This window comes from Gobio gobio (genome assembly GCF_949357685.1).
Source record: "Gobio gobio genome assembly, chromosome: 10".
Taxonomy (NCBI): domain Eukaryota; kingdom Metazoa; phylum Chordata; class Actinopteri; order Cypriniformes; family Gobionidae; genus Gobio; species Gobio gobio.
Window position 1 is genome coordinate 15,428,747 of NC_137116.1, and position 22,261 is coordinate 15,451,007.

The window sequence follows — 22,261 nt, forward strand, 5'->3', positions numbered from 1 at the left end:
TCATAACGCTCTGAACCGCTGATTCGACTCACTGATTCATTACGCTCTGAACCGCTGATTCGACTCACTGATTCATAACGCTCTGAACCGCTGAATCGACTCACTGATTCATAACGCTCTGAACCGCTGAATCGATTCACTGATTCATAACGCTCCGAACCACTGAATCAACTCACTGATTCATAACGCTCTGAACCGCTGATTCGACTCACTGATTCATAACGCTCTGAACCGCTGAATCGATTCACTGATTCATAACGCTCCGAACCGCTGAATCAACTCACTGATTCATAACGCTCTGAACCGCTGAATCGACTCACTGATTCATAACGCTCTGAACCGCTGAATCGACTCACTGATTCATAACGCTCTGAACCGCTGAATCGACTCACTGATTCATAACGCTCTGAACCGCTGAATCGACTCACTGATTCATAACGCTTCGAAGCTTCATGAGGCCGTGTTTTGAAATCGTCATCACTATATAAGTCGTTATTTAGGGGTTTTTTGCGCACAGAAACTATTCTCGTCTTCATAAAGTTATTGTAGAGCCGCTGTAGTGAGATGGACTTTGTAACTTTAGTCTTTAGTGTCTTTTGAGTTCAATTTACAGTTTTGGCTGAACTAATGCTTTAAGGGCCGTTTGTTGCCTGTTCAACTAGAGCATACACTAGAAAATTACATTTACATAAACGCTCATAAATCATCAACGGTTTGGATCAGACAGAAGTTTGATCTCTTTTTAAAGACGACACTGCCAGATTATTGCTGAAATGTCAATTTCGATTTTTCATCTCATAAATATGATTTAGTATGTACATTTCAATTTTAAATCTCATAAATATGCTTAGTATGTCATAATATGGACTTAATATCTCAGAAATATGATTTAGTATGTCATAATTTGGATTTTAAATCTCAAATATGATTTAGTATGTCATAATTTAGACTTCAAATCTCATAAATATGATTTAGAATGTCATAATGTGGACTTTAAATCTCATAAATATGATTTAGAATGTCATAATGTGGACTTTTAATCTCAGAAATATGATTTAGTATGTCATAATGTGGACTTTAAATCTCATAAATATGATTTAGAATGTCATAATGTGGACTTTTAATCTCAGAAATATGATTTAGTATGTCATAATGTGGACTTTAAATCTCATAAATATGATTTAGTATGTCATAATTTAGACTTTAAATCTCATAAATATGATTTAGTATGTCATAATTTAGACTTTAAATCTCATAAATATGATTTAGTATGTCATAATTTAGACTTTAAATCTCATTATTATGCTCGTGTCGTCATAATTTTGACTTGTGTAATGAACTAAAGCACATATTGTACACACAGATCTGACAGATGATTATGGGATGTGTTTGTGTGTTAGGATTGAACACCAGAGATAAACGGTGGAGGGTTTCATCATCAGTGGTCGACCGGCTCCATCATTCTGATCAAAGATTACAGATATGAAAATAAATGCGGTTTCACTGTGGCTTTCAGGAGATCTCAAAGCAGCCTAAAGAAACAGCAGCCAATCAGCCGTCAGAGAACCCCAGTCAGGTGACCGGGCGTGAGCTCTGACATCATCACCACCGATGTTTGAGAAACACACACACGCTCGAGTGCAACAGAGGTTTATTATCAGTTATGCTCTAAGGACATCCACAAGCTTGATGCTATCGTAATATGAATATCAAATTCCACTGCAATAAAGTGCAAGTCCTCTGACTGTACAGGGTTCGTCTATAGTGTATTATTGTGCCTGGAGAAGAATCAAAGCCCTTGAGTTCAAACTGCACACGTGTAAAGTTGAACTGAAACTACACAGAGCTGGAGATCCGCTCATGCCATCGGGCCAATGGGGGGTCAGGGGTCAAAGGTTACGAAGAGACACATCCTCCAGTTCATGATGGAGGAGAGATGAGTAACAAAAACAGGCATTCACAGGAACACGAGGCACAACCCAGTCCCGATATTACAGCTGTGCATAGGAAGAATAAAAGCACTTATGGTATCTGCAAACATTAAGCACATCAGCATCGCTAGGGCTGGCAAAAGCTCCGAAACTTTAGGCATGTGGCGCTTTGAGCGCTCTGATTGGCCGCTGTGTTCATGCGCTCAACAGATGCTTCTGTGATTGGCTGCAGTGATCAGGGAGCGTTTGAAAGCACCGGCCCGCTGATCGAACGCTCCCTGATCACTGTAGCCAATCACAGGCGCATCTGTTGAGCGCATGAACACAGCGGCCAATCAGAGCGCTCAAAGATTCCGGTACCAAAAGTCAGTGCTTTTGACAACTCTAATCATCGTAATGCTCGTTTATGCTGGAGGGAAGCGATGACAGCATTCCAGTCCACTGGGGAGACGGAACCGGCGGGGGGGCGGGGCAACCGGGTCTGGCGGGGGGGGGGGGGGCGGGGCAACCGGGTCCGGCGGGGGGGCGGGGCAACCGGGTCCGGCGGGAGGGGGCGGGGCAACCGGGTCCGGCGGGTCCTACCGTCTTTGCATAGAGAGAGTTAGAGAAAGCAAACCCGTCGACAAGCGGCAAGAAACACAGAACAAACTCAACAGGAATCCGAGCAAAGATGGTAGGACTCTGTGAAGCGCTGCATGCCAATGAGCCGGGCCGGAGCCAGACCGGAGCCGAGCCGGAGCCAGACCCGGAGTCAGACCTGGAGCCAGACCCAAGCCGGAGCCAGACCCGGAGTCAGACCTGGAGCCAGACCCAAGCCGGAGCCAGACCCGGAGTCAGACCTGGAGCCAGACCCAAGCCGGAGCCAGACCCGGAGTCAGACCTGGAGCCAGACCCAAGCCGGAGCCAGACCCAAGCCGGAGCCAGACCCGGAGTCAGACCTGGAGCCAGACCCAAGCCGGAGCCAGACCCAAGCCGGAGCCAGACCCGGAGTCAGACCTGGAGCCAGACCCAAGCCGGAGCCACAGCCAAGCCGGAGCCAGACCCGGAGTCAGACCTGGAGCCAGACCCAAGCCGGAGCCAGACCCAAGCCGGAGCCAGACCCGGAGTCAGACCTGGAGCCAGACCCAAGCCGGAGCCAGACCCAAGCCGGAGCCAGACCCAAGCCGGAGCCAGAGCCGAGCCGGAACCAGACCCCGAGCCGGAGCCAGACCCCGAGCCGGAGCCAGACCCAAGCCGGAGTTAGAGCCAGACCCGAAGCCGGAGCCAGACTCAAGCCGGAGCCAGACCTGGAGCAAGACCCAAGCCGGAGCTGGAGCCAGACCCAAGCCGGAGCCAGACCCAAGCCGGAGCCAGACCCCGAGCCAGACCCAAGCCGGAGCCAGACCCAAGCCGGAGTCGGAGCCAGACCCGGAGCCAGACCCAAGCCGGACCCGGACCGGAGCCAGACCCGAGCCGGAGCCAGACCCGAGCCGGAGCCAGACCGGAGCAGAGTCACTATCTGTGCAGCAGCACGAAGGCCTCCAGCCGCTCGGGGATGTGCCCGCGGTACGCCAGGCTGTGTTTGATGATGGCGCGGGCCGCCAGACACTGCAGCGTGGTGTGGTTGATGGGCTGGATCAGGTTCTTGGCCATCTCCTTCTGGTCCAGCAGGTCGCAGGCCGTCTGCTTGAAGGAGTTGGTGCTGTCGAAGTGGGTTCCGCAGGAGATGAGCAGGTTCATGATGTCGGGGTGGTTGTTGGACGCCGCCACGTGCAGAGCGCTGTTATCGTCCTGGTCCCGGCAGTTCACATCGGCGCCGCACTCCAGCAGAACCGCCGCCACCTGCAGCGACGGGAACTTGCAGACGGGGTAGCGGCCCACACAGGTGGTGTTCCGGTCCACAGCCAGGTGCAGCGGACTGAACCCGTTCTTCCCACACGCCTGCAGCTTCAGGAACCTGGAGGATCACACATTTACACATCCTTACATCTAGGTTACAATGTCAGAGAATATAACTGAAAACATTATCTATATGTGTGTTAAATAAACTTGAGGAAATTCTAAGGAGATTACGTCAGGCTGTTGAGACATTTAGTCTTTTGTCTTTATGCACTTCCTGACTATTTACCATGACAAGTTTAGAGCAGTACTGCGTGAGTGATTGGATTATGCGTTTGAATGGCACTGATTGAATTACGGCTGATGAGACAGGAATGTTTGGGGTGTGTCTCTATTTTCCTGTCTCCTCCCCTGCTGTATAACCCCTCCCCCTGCTGTATAACCCCTCCCCCTGCTGTATAACCCCTCCCCCTGCTGTATAACCCCTCCCCCTGAAATGTAGATAAAATACAAGGTTCAACTGGCTTTAGTCAGACTTGGAACCTCAGCGGAAAGACAGCACGTTTTTTCTCAATAAAGAATCCTGCTGAAAAACCTGTCCAAGTTCTCCAGGGGCTGTACCATGATGGTAGTTTAACAAACTCAGGGTTACAGGATTAGTTTAGAGTTGACAAAACCAAACCAATCTATTCAGGCTTTGATCCTGAGTTTAGGATTTTGACTGTGACATCAGCAGTGAACAGCCAATCAGACGCTGTGGATCAGTGAAACTGATATCTCGCGAGAGAAGCAGCGAAATTGATTTCTCTCTTCTGCAGAATATTACATGATTGGAAATATTAAAAATGTACACAGGAAGAAGAAGAGCTGTCAGTGCAAGTAAAAGTTGTGAAGTTAGTTTAGTTGATATATAGAGAGAATTGAACATTTAAACTCACATGTAGTCATTGTTATAGCTTTATTTATTGATTTTAAAGCTTATTTGTATGACCTTTATATAGGCTATTTATATTAATTTTAACTATGTGCCTATTAATGATTGATTAGCTAAAATTATACATGTGCAATTGATTAAGGGTATAATAATTACTTAAATGATATCCAAGTCATTCAAAAGTATTATTATAATAAATAAGCATTGTTAAAAGCCAGACACTTTAGTCTTTAAAAACCATTTGCTATGTAGTGACCTTTAATGTGGAGTAGAATCAGGGGGCGTGGCTTCTTTGCATCAGAGGCGTGTCACTTTGCTCACAGCTGATTGGTCTAATTTCAGTTTGAGATGTCTTATCCAGAACATAACCTGTCTTGGAGCAGGTTAGCCGTGGAGAGTAAGTTACAATGGAGATGAACACGACTAAAGCCAAACCACTTTAATGGTACCGAAAACCCAGGATTGGCACAAACTAAGCTTAAACATATCTGGCTAACCAGCTAAACCGGCTTCATGGTACCGGCCCCAGATCTCTGCTTAAAGAAACCCCAGAAGTTCACCTGTAGATGGTCTCCTTCTTGAAGTGGTCCTGCTCCAGCGTGCACACCACCTTCTCCAGCAGGCAGATGAGGTGCAGGATGATGGACAGAACCTTGCTGAGCTGGGCCGGGTCCGGGCCGGGCCTCTTGACGGCGCGCTCGATCTCCAGCACGCTCTTGCTGAGGATGTCCATGAGCTGCTCGAAGGACACCGAGGTGCCCAGAAGGCCCTTGGCCCGGTCCTGGAGCATGAAGGAGAAGAGCTCCGCGAAGGAGAGCAGGCTGCTGGCCGTCATGGGGCTGAGCGGGTCCAGGTTGTTCTGCTGCATGTCCAGCGCGTACTTCCACAGCTTAATGCAGCGCTCGAAGTTCCCCGAATCGGCGTACACCGCCCCTCGGTACCGGATGTAGTAGGACGTGTCGGGGTGAGACGGGCCGAGGATGCGTTCGCGGATCAGCAGCGCCTGCATCCGCATATCGTCCGGGTCGGCGATCAGGCTGTCCAGCTCCTCCAGGCTATTGACCTCTCGGGTGTAGTCGTAGGCCAGAACCAGCTGCTTGGGCTCCTCCTTGGGGAGCGGGCGGCTCGGGTCGCTGACCCGCGAGTCCATGGCCCTCTTCCAGTACTTCAGCGCCCCCAGCAGGTCCCGCTTCTTGTCCACGAAGGTGGCGCCGAGCAGCTCCAGGGCGTTGATGCGCTCGGCCCGGCCCGCTTGCGGATGCTGGGTCAGGAAGTCCACGATGTTGGTGTGGCCCGTCACGCTGGCCGAGAGCAGCGGCGTCATCCCGTACCCGTCCTTCTCCATGCTGGCGCCGTACTTCAGGAGCATCCGCATGATCTCCAGGCTCCCGGATTCTGCGCAATCGTGTAACGCCGTGTTGCCTGGAACACACACAGGAAAGGGTTAACCGTGGCATTTACCAATCATTTTCGTCTACGACCTTTTTTCACTGACGAAAACGAGACGATAACTAAATAAAAACTAGTGTTGGATGACAAAAACTGTGACAAATCAACTTCGTCAACAAGTAAAAACGAGAGGAGCGCACACACACAGGAAAGGGTTCAAATTTTGATTTAGTTTTAGTCTAGTTTTAGTCGACTATTTTTTATATTTTTATTTTTATCTTATTTCCTATTTTTATCTTAACTTGATTTATTTATAATTCTACTTATGTTAATACTTTTTATTCTAATTTTATTCTATTTCTATTTAATTTCTTGTAACTGTTATTTGCACTGTCCATGGAGCGGACCTGTTTACATTTCACTGCCAGTTGTATATTGTGTATATAACTGTGTATGTGACAAATAAAACTCTTGAATCTTGAATCTTGAATCTTGACTAAATCTACTGTAGATTTAGTCTCCTAAAATCTAATGAGTTTAGTTAAATTGTAATACATTTAAAGGGTTAGTTCAGCCAAAACTGTAAATTGTGTGATTAATGACTGAGCCTCATGTGGTTGGACACCCGTCAGACCTCCGTTCATCTTCAGACACAAATGAAGATATTTTAGTGTAAATCTGATGCTCTGAAAGGCCTCCATTGGCTCAACTTTACACTCTCAAGACCCTTAAAAGACACTAAAGACTAAAGTTACAAAGTCCATCTCACTACAGCGGCTCTACAATAACTTTATGAAGAGATGAGAATAGTTTCTGTGCGCAAAAAAACCCTAAATAACGACTTATATAGTGATGACGATTTCAAAACACGGCCTCATGAAGCTTCGAAGCGTTATGAATCAGTGAGTCGATTCAGCGGTTCAGAGCATTATGGATCAGTGAGTCGATTCAGCGGTTCAGAGCGTTATGAATCAGTGAGTCGATTCAGCGGTTCAGAGCCTTATGAATCAGTGAGTCGATTCAGCGGTTCAGAGCGTTATGAATCAGTGAGTTGATTCAGCAGTTCAGAGCGTTATGAATCAGTGAGTCGATTCAGCGGTTCAGAGCGTTATGAATCAGTGAGTCGATTCAGCGGTTCGGAGCGTTATGAATCAGTGAGTCGATTCAGCGGTTCAGAGCGTTATGAATCAGTGAGTCGATTCAGCGGTTCAGAGCGTTATGAATCAGTGAGTCGATTCAGCGGTTCAGAGCGTTATGAATCAGTGAGTCGATTCAGCGGTTCAGAGCGTTATGAATCAGTGAGTCGATTCAGCGGTTCAGAGCGTTATGAATCAGTGAGTCGATTCAGCGGTTCAGAGCGTTATGAATCAGTCGAATGAGCTGTTTGGATCGCCAAATTTCAGCAGTTTGGCAGTTTGACACGCGATCCGAATCATGAATAAGTTCTTAGAAGCGCAACAGCGCCGTGTTTTCCAGAGGTTAGATCAGTTCAGATCAAATGTGTTCATCTGCTCTCAGATCATCAGTTCTGACCCATCTCTGCCCTAATCCACCCTCACTAACCTCACTATTCTGCTCTCGCTTTATCTGTTGACGAAGTTGATTTTCTTCATAGTTTTTGTCATCCAACACTAGTTTTTATTTAGTTATCGTCTCGTTTTCGTCAGTAAAAAAAGGTCGTTGACGAAAATTATGACGAAAATTATTCGTCAACGAAATTAACACTGACACACAGGAAAGGGTTAACCGTGACATTTACGAATAATTTTCGTCAACGCCCTTTTTCTTTGATGAAAACGAGACGATAACTAAATGGCATTTTAGTCAAAAGACTATGACTAAAACTAAATCAAAATATGCTGCACTGTGTAAAGGCCTTTACAGGCAGGGCTCTGAACCGGTTCAAGGAGCGAAAACTAAAACGAAAACCGGAAACGAACGAAATTAAGAGGAACAAAAACGAAAACAAAATCAATTTGAATGGTTCTGAACAGAAACGTTAATTTGAAATGAGCATTAACCGGTTAATAAGGTTATGTTATCGTTCTCTTTAATATTGTAATTTGGCAGTGGCCAATCAGGAATAGAGTAGCTCAGCATGTGATGTGAGTGAAATGTCATCTGTGAATCTACCGTAACACAAGTCAGTGTGAGCGCATTTACACGCCTCAAGCACATTTCTCTCCCGCTGAGCTCATCAATGAAAGCGCAGGTATTGGAGGACATTATTTTCATACGTTTAAATAAGCAGAACAGACTTTAAGCTCAAATAGTCTGATTTAGGCTAGTTTGTGGATTCTGTTTAAGCCTGTCCAAGTAGGCTATAGCATCTATCAAACATTCCTATAGTCTTTCAGATGGCCAATACAGCTCAATGTTTTCTATATAGACGGCTGATATTTCGCATTAAATGGTGTTATATTGCATGAAATGATCAAGCTTTATTAGCTGACTGAGTTTGATTATGGGATGCAAGGACGTGTTGCAGTGTTTGCTTTGAAATTAGCAGCATTAAAAGAGCAATGGTTATCCAGTTTATTGATCTTATTCATGCAATTTTTAAAACAAGTCGTGTTGAACAAAAGTGATGTACAGAGAATGTTCTCCCTCTTCTGAAAAGATTCGGCATATAGAGCCACTTTCAGCTCATTAAAACAGGCCAATATTTGTCCCGCTGTTTATGCTGTAATTAATGCATGTGTTTCTGTTGTGCTTTTAAAAATGTTATGAAATAAATATTCAAGTTTAATTACCATGCGTTATATTATTATTGAGTGAAAATGAGTCTATTTATACATATTTGTTTGTTTGGCTAAATTAAATTAAAATAACGTTATTAAACGGTATTTTTTCAAATCAAACCGTTTTCGGAACAGTAATGTTTAATGAGGAACGCAAAAACGGAAACGTTATAATATCGATTGTGCTCGGAGTGAACCCATTGATATTTTTTTCCGTTTTTAAGTCCTTCTTTGCACACTGAGTCCGAAATTTTCGCATGCGTTTTTTCGTATTAGTTAACCCGAAAAATTCCAAGACCTTGCACAGTCCGATGCGTATTAATGAATGAGTTACGAAAAAAAAAAAAAAGCGAAACAATACAAAATGCCGTCTTAAAGTATTGAGGATGATTTTTTTGTCCTCTCTCTTCTTAAAAAGAGAAAATGAAAGAGGAAATAATGTGTCCATCATCCACTCGTGTGATCGCGTAGAGGAAGAGTTCAGCTCCTCATCAAGAGCGCGCACGCACACACACACACACACACACACACACACACACACACACACACACACACACACACACGGTTTACAGGGGCTTGGTGTGCTATAATTATAGCTGTGATATAATAATATTAGTAGTATTTTTGATACAGTAATATTTGTAGGCTATATATAATTGTAGGTATCCGAGCAGTTTTAGGTTGGGCATCTGTCGATGGAAAAACAGATGCGAAAAACGCAGAAAATCGAACCTGTTCCGAATTTTTTTTGACGGATGAAAGTTTCGGAGGCAGTGTGAAAGCGTGACTGACATAACGTGAGGTCGAATGTATTTTTTGACGTGCGAAAATTTCGCATGCGAATATCGGACTCGAATGTTTGAGCGCAGAATCTCGGGTCATGTGATCTTCAGCTCAGCCGGTGGGAGCGAATCGGGATACAGGGTTCTTGCAGGTTTCAGGAAGTCAAATTTAAGACATTTTAAGACCATAAAGATTAAGACCTATACGACACATTACCAAAATAATTTGAATCAAAGAAGAAAAAAACATTTTATTTCAATGAATTCAGTCATTGAAAAAGCATAAATTAATGTACAGATAAAGCAATGACATTAGTAGCCCTCCACAGCCAACAACGAGCCAAATGCCCAAACATTATGGCTAAAACTTGCCCTCAAATAGAACAGATTACAAAACAGCGTATTAATAGCCTAATAGAGATTGAACAGGCTACTCCAAACTGCCATTATTCTGGTTAAAATTTGTTTTTGTTGTTTTTTTTACAAATGAAAAGTGTATGCATATAACATTTGATATATTAATGAGACTAATAATAATCAGTATATTCAATAAATGCAAATATTTAACAAAATTTGAAATATTACCATTACAATAACATTTTCATTATTTAAAAAAAATAAAGAGTATTTAAGAATAAATATAACAATATAATATTTATATTTTACAGAAAACTGCTGGGTTACCTGTTAATATGCAGACAGCATATGACTAAATATCATTAGAAAGGTCTAAGGATTTATTGTAAAAATTAAAAAATAAATGAAATTCTGTGCTTTTTATCTGTGATATAAATTTCTTAAAGTCTATGTATTTAATATGAAATAGAGCCTCTTATGCATCAAAAACTGTGGATTGTCATATAAGTTTATTTATTTCTATCAAATGTTCTAAATTGTTACACTGTTTATTTAAGTTTAAGTTATGTTGTAATATTTTCCTCTATTATTTTGATGTTTATTATCATCATTAATATTATTATTAATGTTCATGTATAATTATTTATGTTCATATATGTATTATCATTTATGTTCATATATTCCTAGCTTTGGCAATATTGTATGATTTACATTCATGCCAATAAAGCAATTTTGAATTTGAATATTATTTTTCATATTGGTTACCCAAACGTTTCCTTCATACTGAAGCCAGAGTTTCTGGAAATTAACGAGGATAAAAACTTTTTTTTTTAGACCTAACTAAATGAAATTTAAGACCTCGGATGAAAATCTAGCCCGCAAACTAACGCGGATATGATGTCATCAACAGGCCACGCCCCCACACGTCCCGGTTCCTCAGGTTCAAGAGCATCTCACCATTTACACACAGGCGGAAACATTTGGGATATTGTAAGTACTCTGAACAAAATATATAACACTGGCCTAGAGGCGTTTGGATATTTTACATAGTGCACCTTTAAAGAAAAACCTGTTTTAATATTTAACTTATTTTCATTTTAATATATTCATATATGCATTTCATTCAGCACACTTTCATGGTTCAGCACTGTTTTACTCATTTATATCCAGTATCCGTTTTAAAAACGATCTGTATTAATCGGCTATTGGCAAGTACAGTCCTAGTCATGGGTTAGATCAGTCTAAATGACTAAAGTAGTGCGCTTATGTCCTTTTAAAACATTTTAAATCCTGCATTACCAAAGGTTTTCTATTAATTTGGGAATGTTTGTACCTGCTAAGGTGCCCTAAACTCAGTTTTCTCATATTGTAATATTGATGTGTGTGTAATGAGTGTGTTTTATTGGTTGTAGTCTCTCCACAGTAAGCCTGTATGAACTCTGGTGTGGAGTTTTTCTACAATATTCCCGTAATTTACTGCGAAAGGGGAAGTGTAGAAATGATCATTCTTTCTAAATGTGACGTAAACTTTCCTGAGACTACAAATACCCAGAAACCGACGCGAGTCCTCTTCCTTCTGTGACATTACGGTCAATCCACTTCACTTCTGTGTGTGTGATGTGAACTCTGGACACACACTAATGCATGATGATCAATGTATGACTTATTACTGTAAAACATCGACGCTTGTGTTCTGGGCATCGAAACTAATCTCACAATCTGATTTAATATTAACATTCATTTTTGGTGGTGTAAATATATTTATTCTGAAGCAAAATTCTCAGCTTTTACATACTTAAATCTGCATATTTGTGATATTTACCACAGGGCGTTATTTACTTTATAAAGGCCATTTTTTAACCTTATTAAATGTAGGCATTATCTTTCATGTCAAATTCTTACATTTGATCAACAAATTCAGTTATAATAGGGATGTTCCCAATCAAATTGCAGAATTACAACTACAATGTTATGAGATTGATGTTGTTAACGTTTGAATATACAAATAAGAAAAAATGCAGTGATATTTTAAACATGAAACTAAACCACCAATAGGGGCAGGAAGTGACCGTTTAAATGAGTGAGTCATTGAGTCGTTCATTCAAACGATTCATTCAAACGCTGAATCATTCAGTAACAAACACCGCTCTGAGTGTGGCGGCTTTCGTCAGTGAAATAGAACAAAAGTCAATGTTGTTTGTGTCTAAAATGTAAGTATATTAACTAGGCTACTTGTTTATTGTACCATTTGCAATCGTGATGATTTTCAGCAAAACCGCTCCCTCAGTCGACTTGTGTTATTAACAATATCATAAAGTAAAGCCTATAACGTTAAATTAAACCCTAACTCTTTCAAACGTGTTTGCGGTTCATTAGTTTTGATTTCTCCACGAATGTCTCTCTCAGGCAGACTGTGTTACCACAAATATACATCCCTTATCAATCGCTGTTTACATTAAATGTAATAAAATCAGAATCATTCTCGCGTTTCTGCTTATTTTATTAACTTTTAAGACACTTGTCCTGGACAAAGATCATGTCTTGTCCTACGACAGCGCGAGAGACGTCTATGGTCTCACTCCAGTCAATGGGAAATTAGCCATTTCCAATTATTATTATTATTATTATTAACCCTTAATCGGCCCTCAGGGTTTACGTTTGAGGCCCTTGTGCTCAGATGGACCCCAAACGTTTACAGAGCGATTGCATAAGGAAATATACATTTTTTACATGGAAAACTATATATCATTTTCTTTATTTACTTCTCAACTATACATTTATGCTGTGCTTTTGTGGGTATTTGGTAGTTTTTTACCTATTTACTGCACAAATACTTAACTATGGCATAAATTGGCTCATTAAAAAGTATTTTTTTATGAAAAAAAAATCACTTGAATGATGATCTTAAATAAATATAAATAGTTTTTGGACATTGCTCTGTGTGTTAGGGATAGAATACCGCCATCTGTAGGTTTGGCGGTATCTCAGGAGAGAGAGAGAGAGAGAGAGAGAGAGAGAGAGAGAGAGAGAGAGAGAGAGAGAGAGAGAGAGAGAGAGAGAGAGAGAGAGAGAGAGAGAGAGAGAGAGAGAGAGAGAGAGAGAGAGAGATTTGAGTTGATTTTTGTTGATTTTATTTGCCAGTTTCTATAAAAATGCTCTCTGTTGCAGTCACACACACGTGTGTGTGTGTGTGCGCGTGTGTGTGTGTATGAGACAGAAAGTTCGTTCAACTTTGTGTTTATGCTCTAGGACCAGATCTTGATATAAATGTAGACATTTTCAGATTTATACTGGATTTAGTTGATTTTTTTTTACAAAGTGCATTTTTTACATTTTCCCATTCATTGCCAAAATAAAGAACATGCTCCAGACACCTGTGTTTGTGTGTTTGTGTGTGTGTGTGAGTGTGTGAGTGAGTGAACATGCTTGTTCCATATAGCATTTGTGCTCTAGTATTAGTACTTCATTTATGTATGAAAATCGTTCAGATTTATGCCAGTTTATTTGATTTTATTTGCCAATTTCAATCAAAATACTCTCTGTTGTAGTCACACACACGTGTGTGTGTGTATGAGATAGAAAGTTTGTTCTACTTTGTGTTTATGCTCTAGGACCAGACCTTGATATAAATGTAGAAATTTTCAGATTTATACTGGATTTAGTAAAAAAAAATTTGACAAAAAAAGTGGGAAAAAAAATGTTTCCCATTCATTTTCAATGTGTGGTCAATCTGACTCTGAGGGACTTAAACAGTACATTTTTTTTTACACACCTTTAGAACAACCAAATCAAGCCCAGATTTTTTGTGCATGTTTAGATTATTTAGGAAAAGTCACAGAGTCTCATGGCTAGGGTTGGGAACCGAGAACCGGTTCTGGTGCAATGTGTGTGCGAAGCGCTGGAAGCGGATCCTTTAATAGCGAGTGACAGCCAGTGTTGCCAAGTCCGTGGTTTTCCCGCTTTCCTGTTTTCCACTGTTGCCGTGGGCTGTGTTTCATGTCCGCGGGTTGAAGCGACCCCAATTATGGGATATTTAGCCCCGGAAATGTGAATTTTACCGGAGAAGCCTCCCTGAAACGCGATTGGGCTTGTTTTGGGCTAGTTTTGAGTAGCAATTGTGCGGGTTTTTTGTGAAAACCTGGCAACCCTGGCTCAGCTCCTCATGAATATTAATGAGGTTGCCTGCCGCAGTTCAGCCTGAAGCCCTCGCGCTACACATTTACGGGTTTGCGTCAGATATTTTCTCGTTGACCACCAGCATGGCGAAGAGAAAGTCACAAGTATGGATTAATTCCCAAAGAATGAAAGATAATGAAGCGTAATGTAATGTAATGTAATGTAATGTAATGTAATGTAATGTAATGTAATGTAATGTAATGTAATGTAATGTAATGTAATGTAATGATGCCGCACCTTTGATGCTCTTGCGGTTGACGTCGGCCCCTTTCTCCAGCAGGAACTGGGCGATGTCGCGGTGCCCTTTATAGCAGGAGATCATGAGGCAGGTGTGCCCGTGCCGGTTCGCCACCTCCAGGTCCGCCCTGTGCTCCACCAGGTACCGCACGATCTCCAGGTGCCCGTCGAAGCAGGCGGCGCGCAGCGGGGTGGAGTTGGTGAGGGTGGTGTTGTTGACGGAGGCCCCGTGGCCCAGCAGCGACTGCACCACCTTCAGGTGCCCGGCGGCTGAAGCGGCCCAGAGGGGCGGAGCTCCCTCGATGACCTCGCCGTCGAAGTTGACGGATCCGCCCACCTCCACCGGGGCGCAGCAGCGCTCCAGCAGGAACTCCACCAGCTCCAGGTGGCCGTAGCGCGCCGCCATCAGCAGAGGCGTAGCTCCGCCCGTCCGCTCCGCCATCAGCTGCAGCACCTCGTGATCGCTCTTGTGCTCCAACAGCTTCTGCAGGAGCCGCAGTTTGCCGTCTCTGGCGGCGTTGAAGACAGCGGTTTTTAAATCCATGGCATAGGGTTATCCTGCACACACACACACAACACACACCATTACACACATCACACACACACACACCACAGCATTACACATATCACACACACAACATCAGACACAACACACACAACACACACCATTACACACATCACACACACAACATCAGACACATCACACACAACACCACAGCATTACACACATCACACATCACACACACCACAGCATTACACATATCACACACACAACATCAGACACAACACACACAACACACACCATTACACACATCACACACACAACATCAGACACAACACACACAACACCACAGCATTACACACATCACACATCACACACAACACCACAGCATCACACACACACACACACACACACACACACACACACACCAGGGCTCCAGAGTGCGACTAAATGGTCGCATTTTGCGACTAAAATTTGAGCGTGTGCGACTGAATTTTGCATCCAGTGGCACGTGTGCGACCAGTAAATTTGCCTGCTGTCGGTACTGGAGAAATTAAGAAAATACACTTACTAATTATAATTGATAGACGTTATCTCATTCTATCTTTGCCAGCCGTTTCTATATGAGATAATATTAAACCATTTGTCCGTGATTAATTTTTGCCATTCGCAATCCAGAAGAGAGAGAGTGAGCTACAGCAACACACACACAGTCAGCTTAATGAGGGACGATGAACTACACAACAGTTTAGTCTGCTTAAACTTTAGGGATGTGCTGTGATATTAATCTAATTTTATTTTCGATTTCGGCTTCCAAGAATTATAAAAAGATGGTATGAGGTAAAACTCTTCCTATAGCCGTGTTCTGTCGATCATTCTTCTCTTCATTTCTCCCTAATCTAGCCTGGATGGCAGCCGAACTTAGCCCCGCCCACAGCATCTTTACTCGGGCAGTTCGGTCTGGACTTGATCCGTAGAGGAGTAATTATGCTCGAACAGAAACTGTTTGGACCAATGAAATCATGAGGGCGGGCTTTAGACGATGATGGACAGATGATCAACAGTAACGTCATCATCCACATCAAAGGCGCTTGGGTTGAGTTTGTTCTAATCCTAAACCGAGAACTTGTTCGTATATGCATTCACCTTTACTATTTCTCTCAGAAATGATGATGGTGTTGGTCAGTACTCTGTGTTTACTTAAATTATTTTTTTACAACACAAATAGCCGGTGTCAAAATGACCGGATTGGAGAGTAGTTACTTTAACAGTTTATATCTTAAATGGGCGTAAATAGTTTGGAGAAATAGGAGAATATGATATTATTAGTTCTACATTCGATCGGTCTTAAAGGGGCAGCGTCTGATAAATCTGCTGATGATTGAGACATTAATGCGAATCAAACAAAAGGCAAAGAGAAAATATTCACACCTCTTGAATTAATAACTTTAGCTTTTATAAGCATTAATCTATCAATTTATACAGTGAAAACTATGCAGTGTTATTTTACATTTCATTACTTTATTAGATTTTTTTGTAGGTTTGTTCTTTACTGTAATATTAATGTTAGCAGATCTTCTGAATGCTGCACTGGTCCACTTACACACAGATGCTTTACATTTCTGTTCAAACTTTGCGGTTTCTTTTGCTATAGATATTTTACTTTTCAGATTATAAAGCCATGTTAATTATGTTCTTAATTATGTTTGTTTTTAATATAAAAATAAATCAATAAAGTATAATAAAAAGAACCGGTAAGAATACTGTTAAAGTACCGGATCGATAAGCAGTATCGGTAAGAGTAGTAACACCATTAAAACCTTACGATTCCGATACCGATTCCTATCAGTAATACAGCGGACATTAGCAGATTGGGTGAGCATGTTGATTTACTGTGTGCGGCCCTACAATTTTCAGCTGGGGGCCACTGAGCCCTGCACACACACACACACACACACACACACACACTCACACACAACACCACAGCATTACACACATCACACACACACGCACAACACACACACACACACACACACACACACAACACAGCATTACACACATCACACACACACGCACAACACACACACACACACACACACCACACACACACACACACACACACACAACACCACCGCATTACACACACACACACACACACACACAACACCACCGCATTACACACATCACACACAACACCACCGCATTACACACATCACACACAACACCACCGCATTACACACATCACACACACACACACACACACAACACCACAGCATTACACACATCACACACACACGCACAACACACACACACACACACACACACACACACACACACACACACACACACACACACACAACACCACAGCATTACACACATCACACACAACACCACCGCATTACACACATCACACACACACACACACACTCACACACAACACCACAGCATTACACACATCACACACACACACACACACACACACACACACACAACACAGCATTACACACATCACACACACACACACACACACACACACACAACACAGCATTACACACATCACACACACACACACACACACTCACACACAACACCACAGCATTACACACATCACACACACACGCACAACACACACACACACACACACACACACACACACACCACACACACACACACAACACCACACACACACACACACAACACCACAGCATTACACACATCACACACAACACCACCGCATTACACACATCACACACACACACACACACACTCACACCACAGCATTACACACATCACACACACACGCACAACACACACACACACACACACACACACACACACACACACACACACACACACACACACACACACACACAGCATTACACACATCACACACACACGCACAACACACACACACACACACACCACAGCATTACACACATCACACACAACACCACAGCATTACACACATCACACACACACACACACACACACACATCACACACAACACCACAGCATTACACACAACACACACATCACACACAACACCACAGCATTACACACACACACACACACACACACACACACACACCACACACATCACACACACACACACACACATCACACACAACACCACAGCATTACACACATCACACACACACACACACACACACACACACTCTCTCTCTCACACACACACAACACACACACACACACACAACACCACAGCATTACACACATCACACACAACACCACAGCATTACACACATCACACACACACACACACACACACTCTCTCTCTCTCACACACACACACTCTCTCTCTCTCACACACACACACTCTCTCTCTCTCTCTCTCACACACACACACACAACACACACACACACACACAACAGCATTACACACATCACACACACACTCTCTCTCTCACACACACACACACACACAACACCACAGCATTACACACATCACACACACACACACACACACACTCTCTCTCTCTCACACACACACACTCTCTCTCTCTCACACACACACACTCTCTCTCTCTCTCTCTCACACACACACACAACACACACACACACACACAACACCATAGCATTACACACATCACACACACACTCTCTCTCTCACACACACTCACACACACCCACAAACACACACACACTCACACACACACACAAACACTCTCTCACACACAAACACTCACTCACACACACACACACACACACACACACACACACACACACACATTTGTATCAGACCAAAAGCTGATAATTGACAGCCGGGACTGTAGTATTAAAGGCACAGTGTGTAATTACTCGACTCAGAGGCGTGTCTTGACTCGTGAGTGGGCGGAGCTTTTATTCTGCCGCAAGCGCTTCCGCTTCTTCCGCTCATGTGTGTGTGTGTGTGTGTGTGTCTGATCCTCTCACACACGTGAGTGTGTTAAAGTGATGTTGTAATGTTGTCTGGGCGCTGCTATGAGACACTTGTTCACACTGCAGTGAGCGAGATCATATGAGGCGGGAAAACATGGCATTCTGGGTAAATCAACAACAGCAGATTTACTCAATCAGACTAACTGTGTTGAGCTGGAGAACAATGAGGAGCTTCTGTCCATCAATGATCCAAACAGTGGCTAATAAAACACAGCAGATATTAAAGCGCCGCTGGTGTTGCCATGGTTACCACACAATAACACCGATGAGGTCACTGATGGGCGACACACACACACACACACACACACACACACACACACACACACACACACACACACACACACACACACACACACGGGCCGTGTCCTGGGGAAAATCACTGATATAAACATTCACATTTGGGATAAAGTCAACACAATAAATATAACACTGATATAGAGGATATCAATCCAGAAATCTTACATATTGTGCCTTTAAATAAGTATGTAATGACACTTCATTTCGACATTAGGGTTAGACAGCATTACAGCTCATTTTACAGTTATTGAACAGAACTGAATCAACAAGTCTAATCCAGATCATGTTGCAAAATCCGTCAATTATGAAACCAGTTTGATTCAGCCATTACAACGAACAAACTGAGCTGAATATCTACATTAATTACTTTCATATTTTCCTGTTTATTACTGTGAATCTGTACTGTAAGAAGCGTTATAGATATAAAGCCAATAAATCATGAAATATTGATTGGCGTGTAAATGTTTTCATCACGTGACGCGTCTATAAGCACTTACTATACAATGACGATGAATTATAGAGTTTAGTGTGATTATACACACCAATATCTGACCAATCACCACCGGATATTCCAGAGGGCCACTATTAAGCCTGATATATGGAGTGTTTGTGTCATATTCGCGGTGTTTTGCCTCAGTAAATCGCTCGTATGGTCGTGTTTTCGCGGTTCTCGGAGGCCGCGGCTCTTACCGCTCGCGCTGGTCCTTCACCGCCTCGATCGTGTCCGTTAACGGCCCGTTTGCTCGGTGTGGTCAGACACACAGACCGTGACGGTACTTTTGCTCATGTCGAGTCCAAATAATACAGAAAGATAAAAATAGAGTCGCTGCGGCTCTTCCTCCCCCGCTTCCTGTAACATCGAGCGAGATCCTCCTCATCAAACACACGCGACGGTCAGCGAGGCTTCGTGAGCTTCATGAAACAAACACGGCGCTGATTTAATGTCCATTTCTGCCTGTAATCTCAGTTCTGTCTTCAAAACTCGACGAATGTTGCCCCACTGCTGATTTTCCCCGTCTGTAACTGAAGGTCCCGCCCCACTGTGAGTGATTGACAGCCACGCGGTCCAATCACCGTCTCGTTCTCCATTTAAAGGTAAACGAAAACAGTCACGACGCGAGAGCGAGGGCTGTTAATAACGCGGACGCGCGCTTCGCGTCTCCGACGGGTTTATTAAACAGTGTTTTACTGATTAATGAAGCCGTGAGAGACTAAGCCACAGAAATGAAGAGGTGTCAGATAATCTTCCTCAGATTTGCCTGTTCGCTGCGGTGAGCGTTTCCTCACAGCGCCCGCTAGCGGCCACACGAGGAACTGAGGAGATCTCTGGAATAGTGTTGTATTGTTGACATTTCAGCATTCTCCCCTAAAAGTGACCGCGCAGACCAAACCGTGAGTCCATAAGAACTTTGAGGGATGTTTGTAATCACAGCGCCTACAACGACACGCCTCGGCCTGATGGTGGCGCTACAGCGCTCAAAAGTACCAAATGGTACGAAACTCCCAAACCGTTGTGCGTACGCTCAAGTGTCTTATATCGTTGGAATCCTTGGCTCAAGACGGACAAAATATCTCGTATTTGCTCCTCATTCTGGAGAAATTTTGGGGTATTTTGGATTTTTTCGAAAAACCTACTTTTGCGAACTAGTCCTAGGTTTTTCGCCCGATCGGAACCAAACCATTGCAGAAAGATTCTCTGGAGTCTGATTGCCATTAGCTATAAAAAAAAAGTCTAAATTTATATTCACGGACGCTAAGGGGCGCCAAAACATATGATTTAGGCGGAACGTTTTTTTATAGAATGGCTATAACTCGTGAACGGAAATATATATTTTCACCAAACTTGGTACACATGTGTATGGATTCAATCTTTGGTTATATGAAAAATATTGCAGCGATTGGCCACTTGGTGGCGCTATAACAGGAAAAAAAACATGAAAATGACTATAACCACCCGACCGCTAGTCCAATTGACTTGAAAATTGGCATGCACTGTCTTTGTCCAAGATACCATGATAGTCTATGGCCCTGTCCCAAATGGCACTTCATGTGCACTTTTGGTCTTGTGGACTCGTGTCCGTTAAGTCCACGAGACCGTAGACTGTCCCATTTGTCTTTTTAGGTCTCAGAAGGGTCTCTTAGAGGTCGATATGTGCCCTCGATGCGCACTTCAGCCGAGTGTTTAGTGGCTTGAGAATGCAAACTTTGAAATAGTTTTGAAATGATACCATTATCATCTTTGTGTAAACCAGCTGGAGTTTGTTTATTAAGCGAGCAGGGCATCCACCCAGTAGAGCATTACAATAATGGCCCTGTCCCAAATGGCCCCCTAAACCCTCACGGTCTTCCTCTGAGTCTGCACCTTCACGACCACAAGACCGAAAGTGCACATGAAGTGCCATTTGGGACAGGGCCATTGTATCTCAAAAAACATGGCCGCCATTGGCCAATGAAGTTTGAGCACCTATTAGACGAGGTTAACGATTGGAACTAAATTCCAATTCGCCGCGCACAAATACAACAGCCGGGTCACTAGTAGGTGGTGACGGCTGTCAATCAAAATGTGAAGCAGTGGTTCGTTCCATGCCGTCCCTGTCAGATAAAATAGAACTTATATAACTTAATAAGACTGTCAATGAACTAATTTCATGTTTTATTTGCTCATTATTTATTTTGTTGGAGTTTAGTTGGACTTGTTTCTGAATCTGCATGACTCTGCCGCCTTTGGCCTCAGTGATGTTGAATTTAAATAAAGATTATACAACAGTTATAAGAGTGTTGGTAAACATGCCCCACACAAACTAAAGGCGTTTTCACACCTGAGAGTCGGCACCAGTGTCCAAACCCAAGTTCATGTTCTGAGACATTTTATACATTTAGTTTTGTAATGATGTGAGTGCACTAAAGAACTGCACATGCATATCGCCGCCACTATTGATCAGTCGCATTGCTGGACTATTTTCTTTTCGTTACGTTTAAAAGTGGACATTTCAAGCTTTATATTCACATATTTCTCATGTTTGTGAGGCAGTATCTGCTGAGTTTGGGTTTATTTGAGACGCTCCAGTTCATGTGTAAAGCATGTGATCGCTCCCGCCATTATGGTCTGCTATTGACCATTTGCTTCTTATTTATTAAATCCAGGCAATTATCTGATT

General features: G+C 43.0%; 1 protein-coding gene across 2 annotated transcripts; it reads right to left on the minus strand.

Annotated features, from left to right (window-relative positions):
- Window positions 1–1,634: 1,634 nt before the first annotated feature.
- On the minus strand, window positions 1,635–20,151 carry fem1c (fem-1 homolog c). Of its 2 annotated transcripts, none has more exons than XM_079827308.1 (5): window positions 19,794–20,151; window positions 14,366–14,923; window positions 5,244–6,105; window positions 3,561–3,867; window positions 1,635–2,120 (listed from the first exon to the last, which is right to left on the minus strand). In XM_079827308.1, exons 2-5 carry the CDS (start codon window positions 14,907–14,909, stop codon window positions 2,085–2,087), a joined length of 1,749 nt encoding a protein of 582 aa, XP_079683434.1. In that variant the 5' UTR covers window positions 14,910–14,923; window positions 19,794–20,151; the 3' UTR covers window positions 1,635–2,084. The 2 variants fall into 2 exon arrangements, with proteins under 2 accessions (XP_079683434.1, XP_079683433.1); XM_079827307.1 differs by having other exon boundaries at window positions 2,292–3,867.
- Between the last annotated feature and the right edge of the window lie 2,110 nt (window positions 20,152–22,261).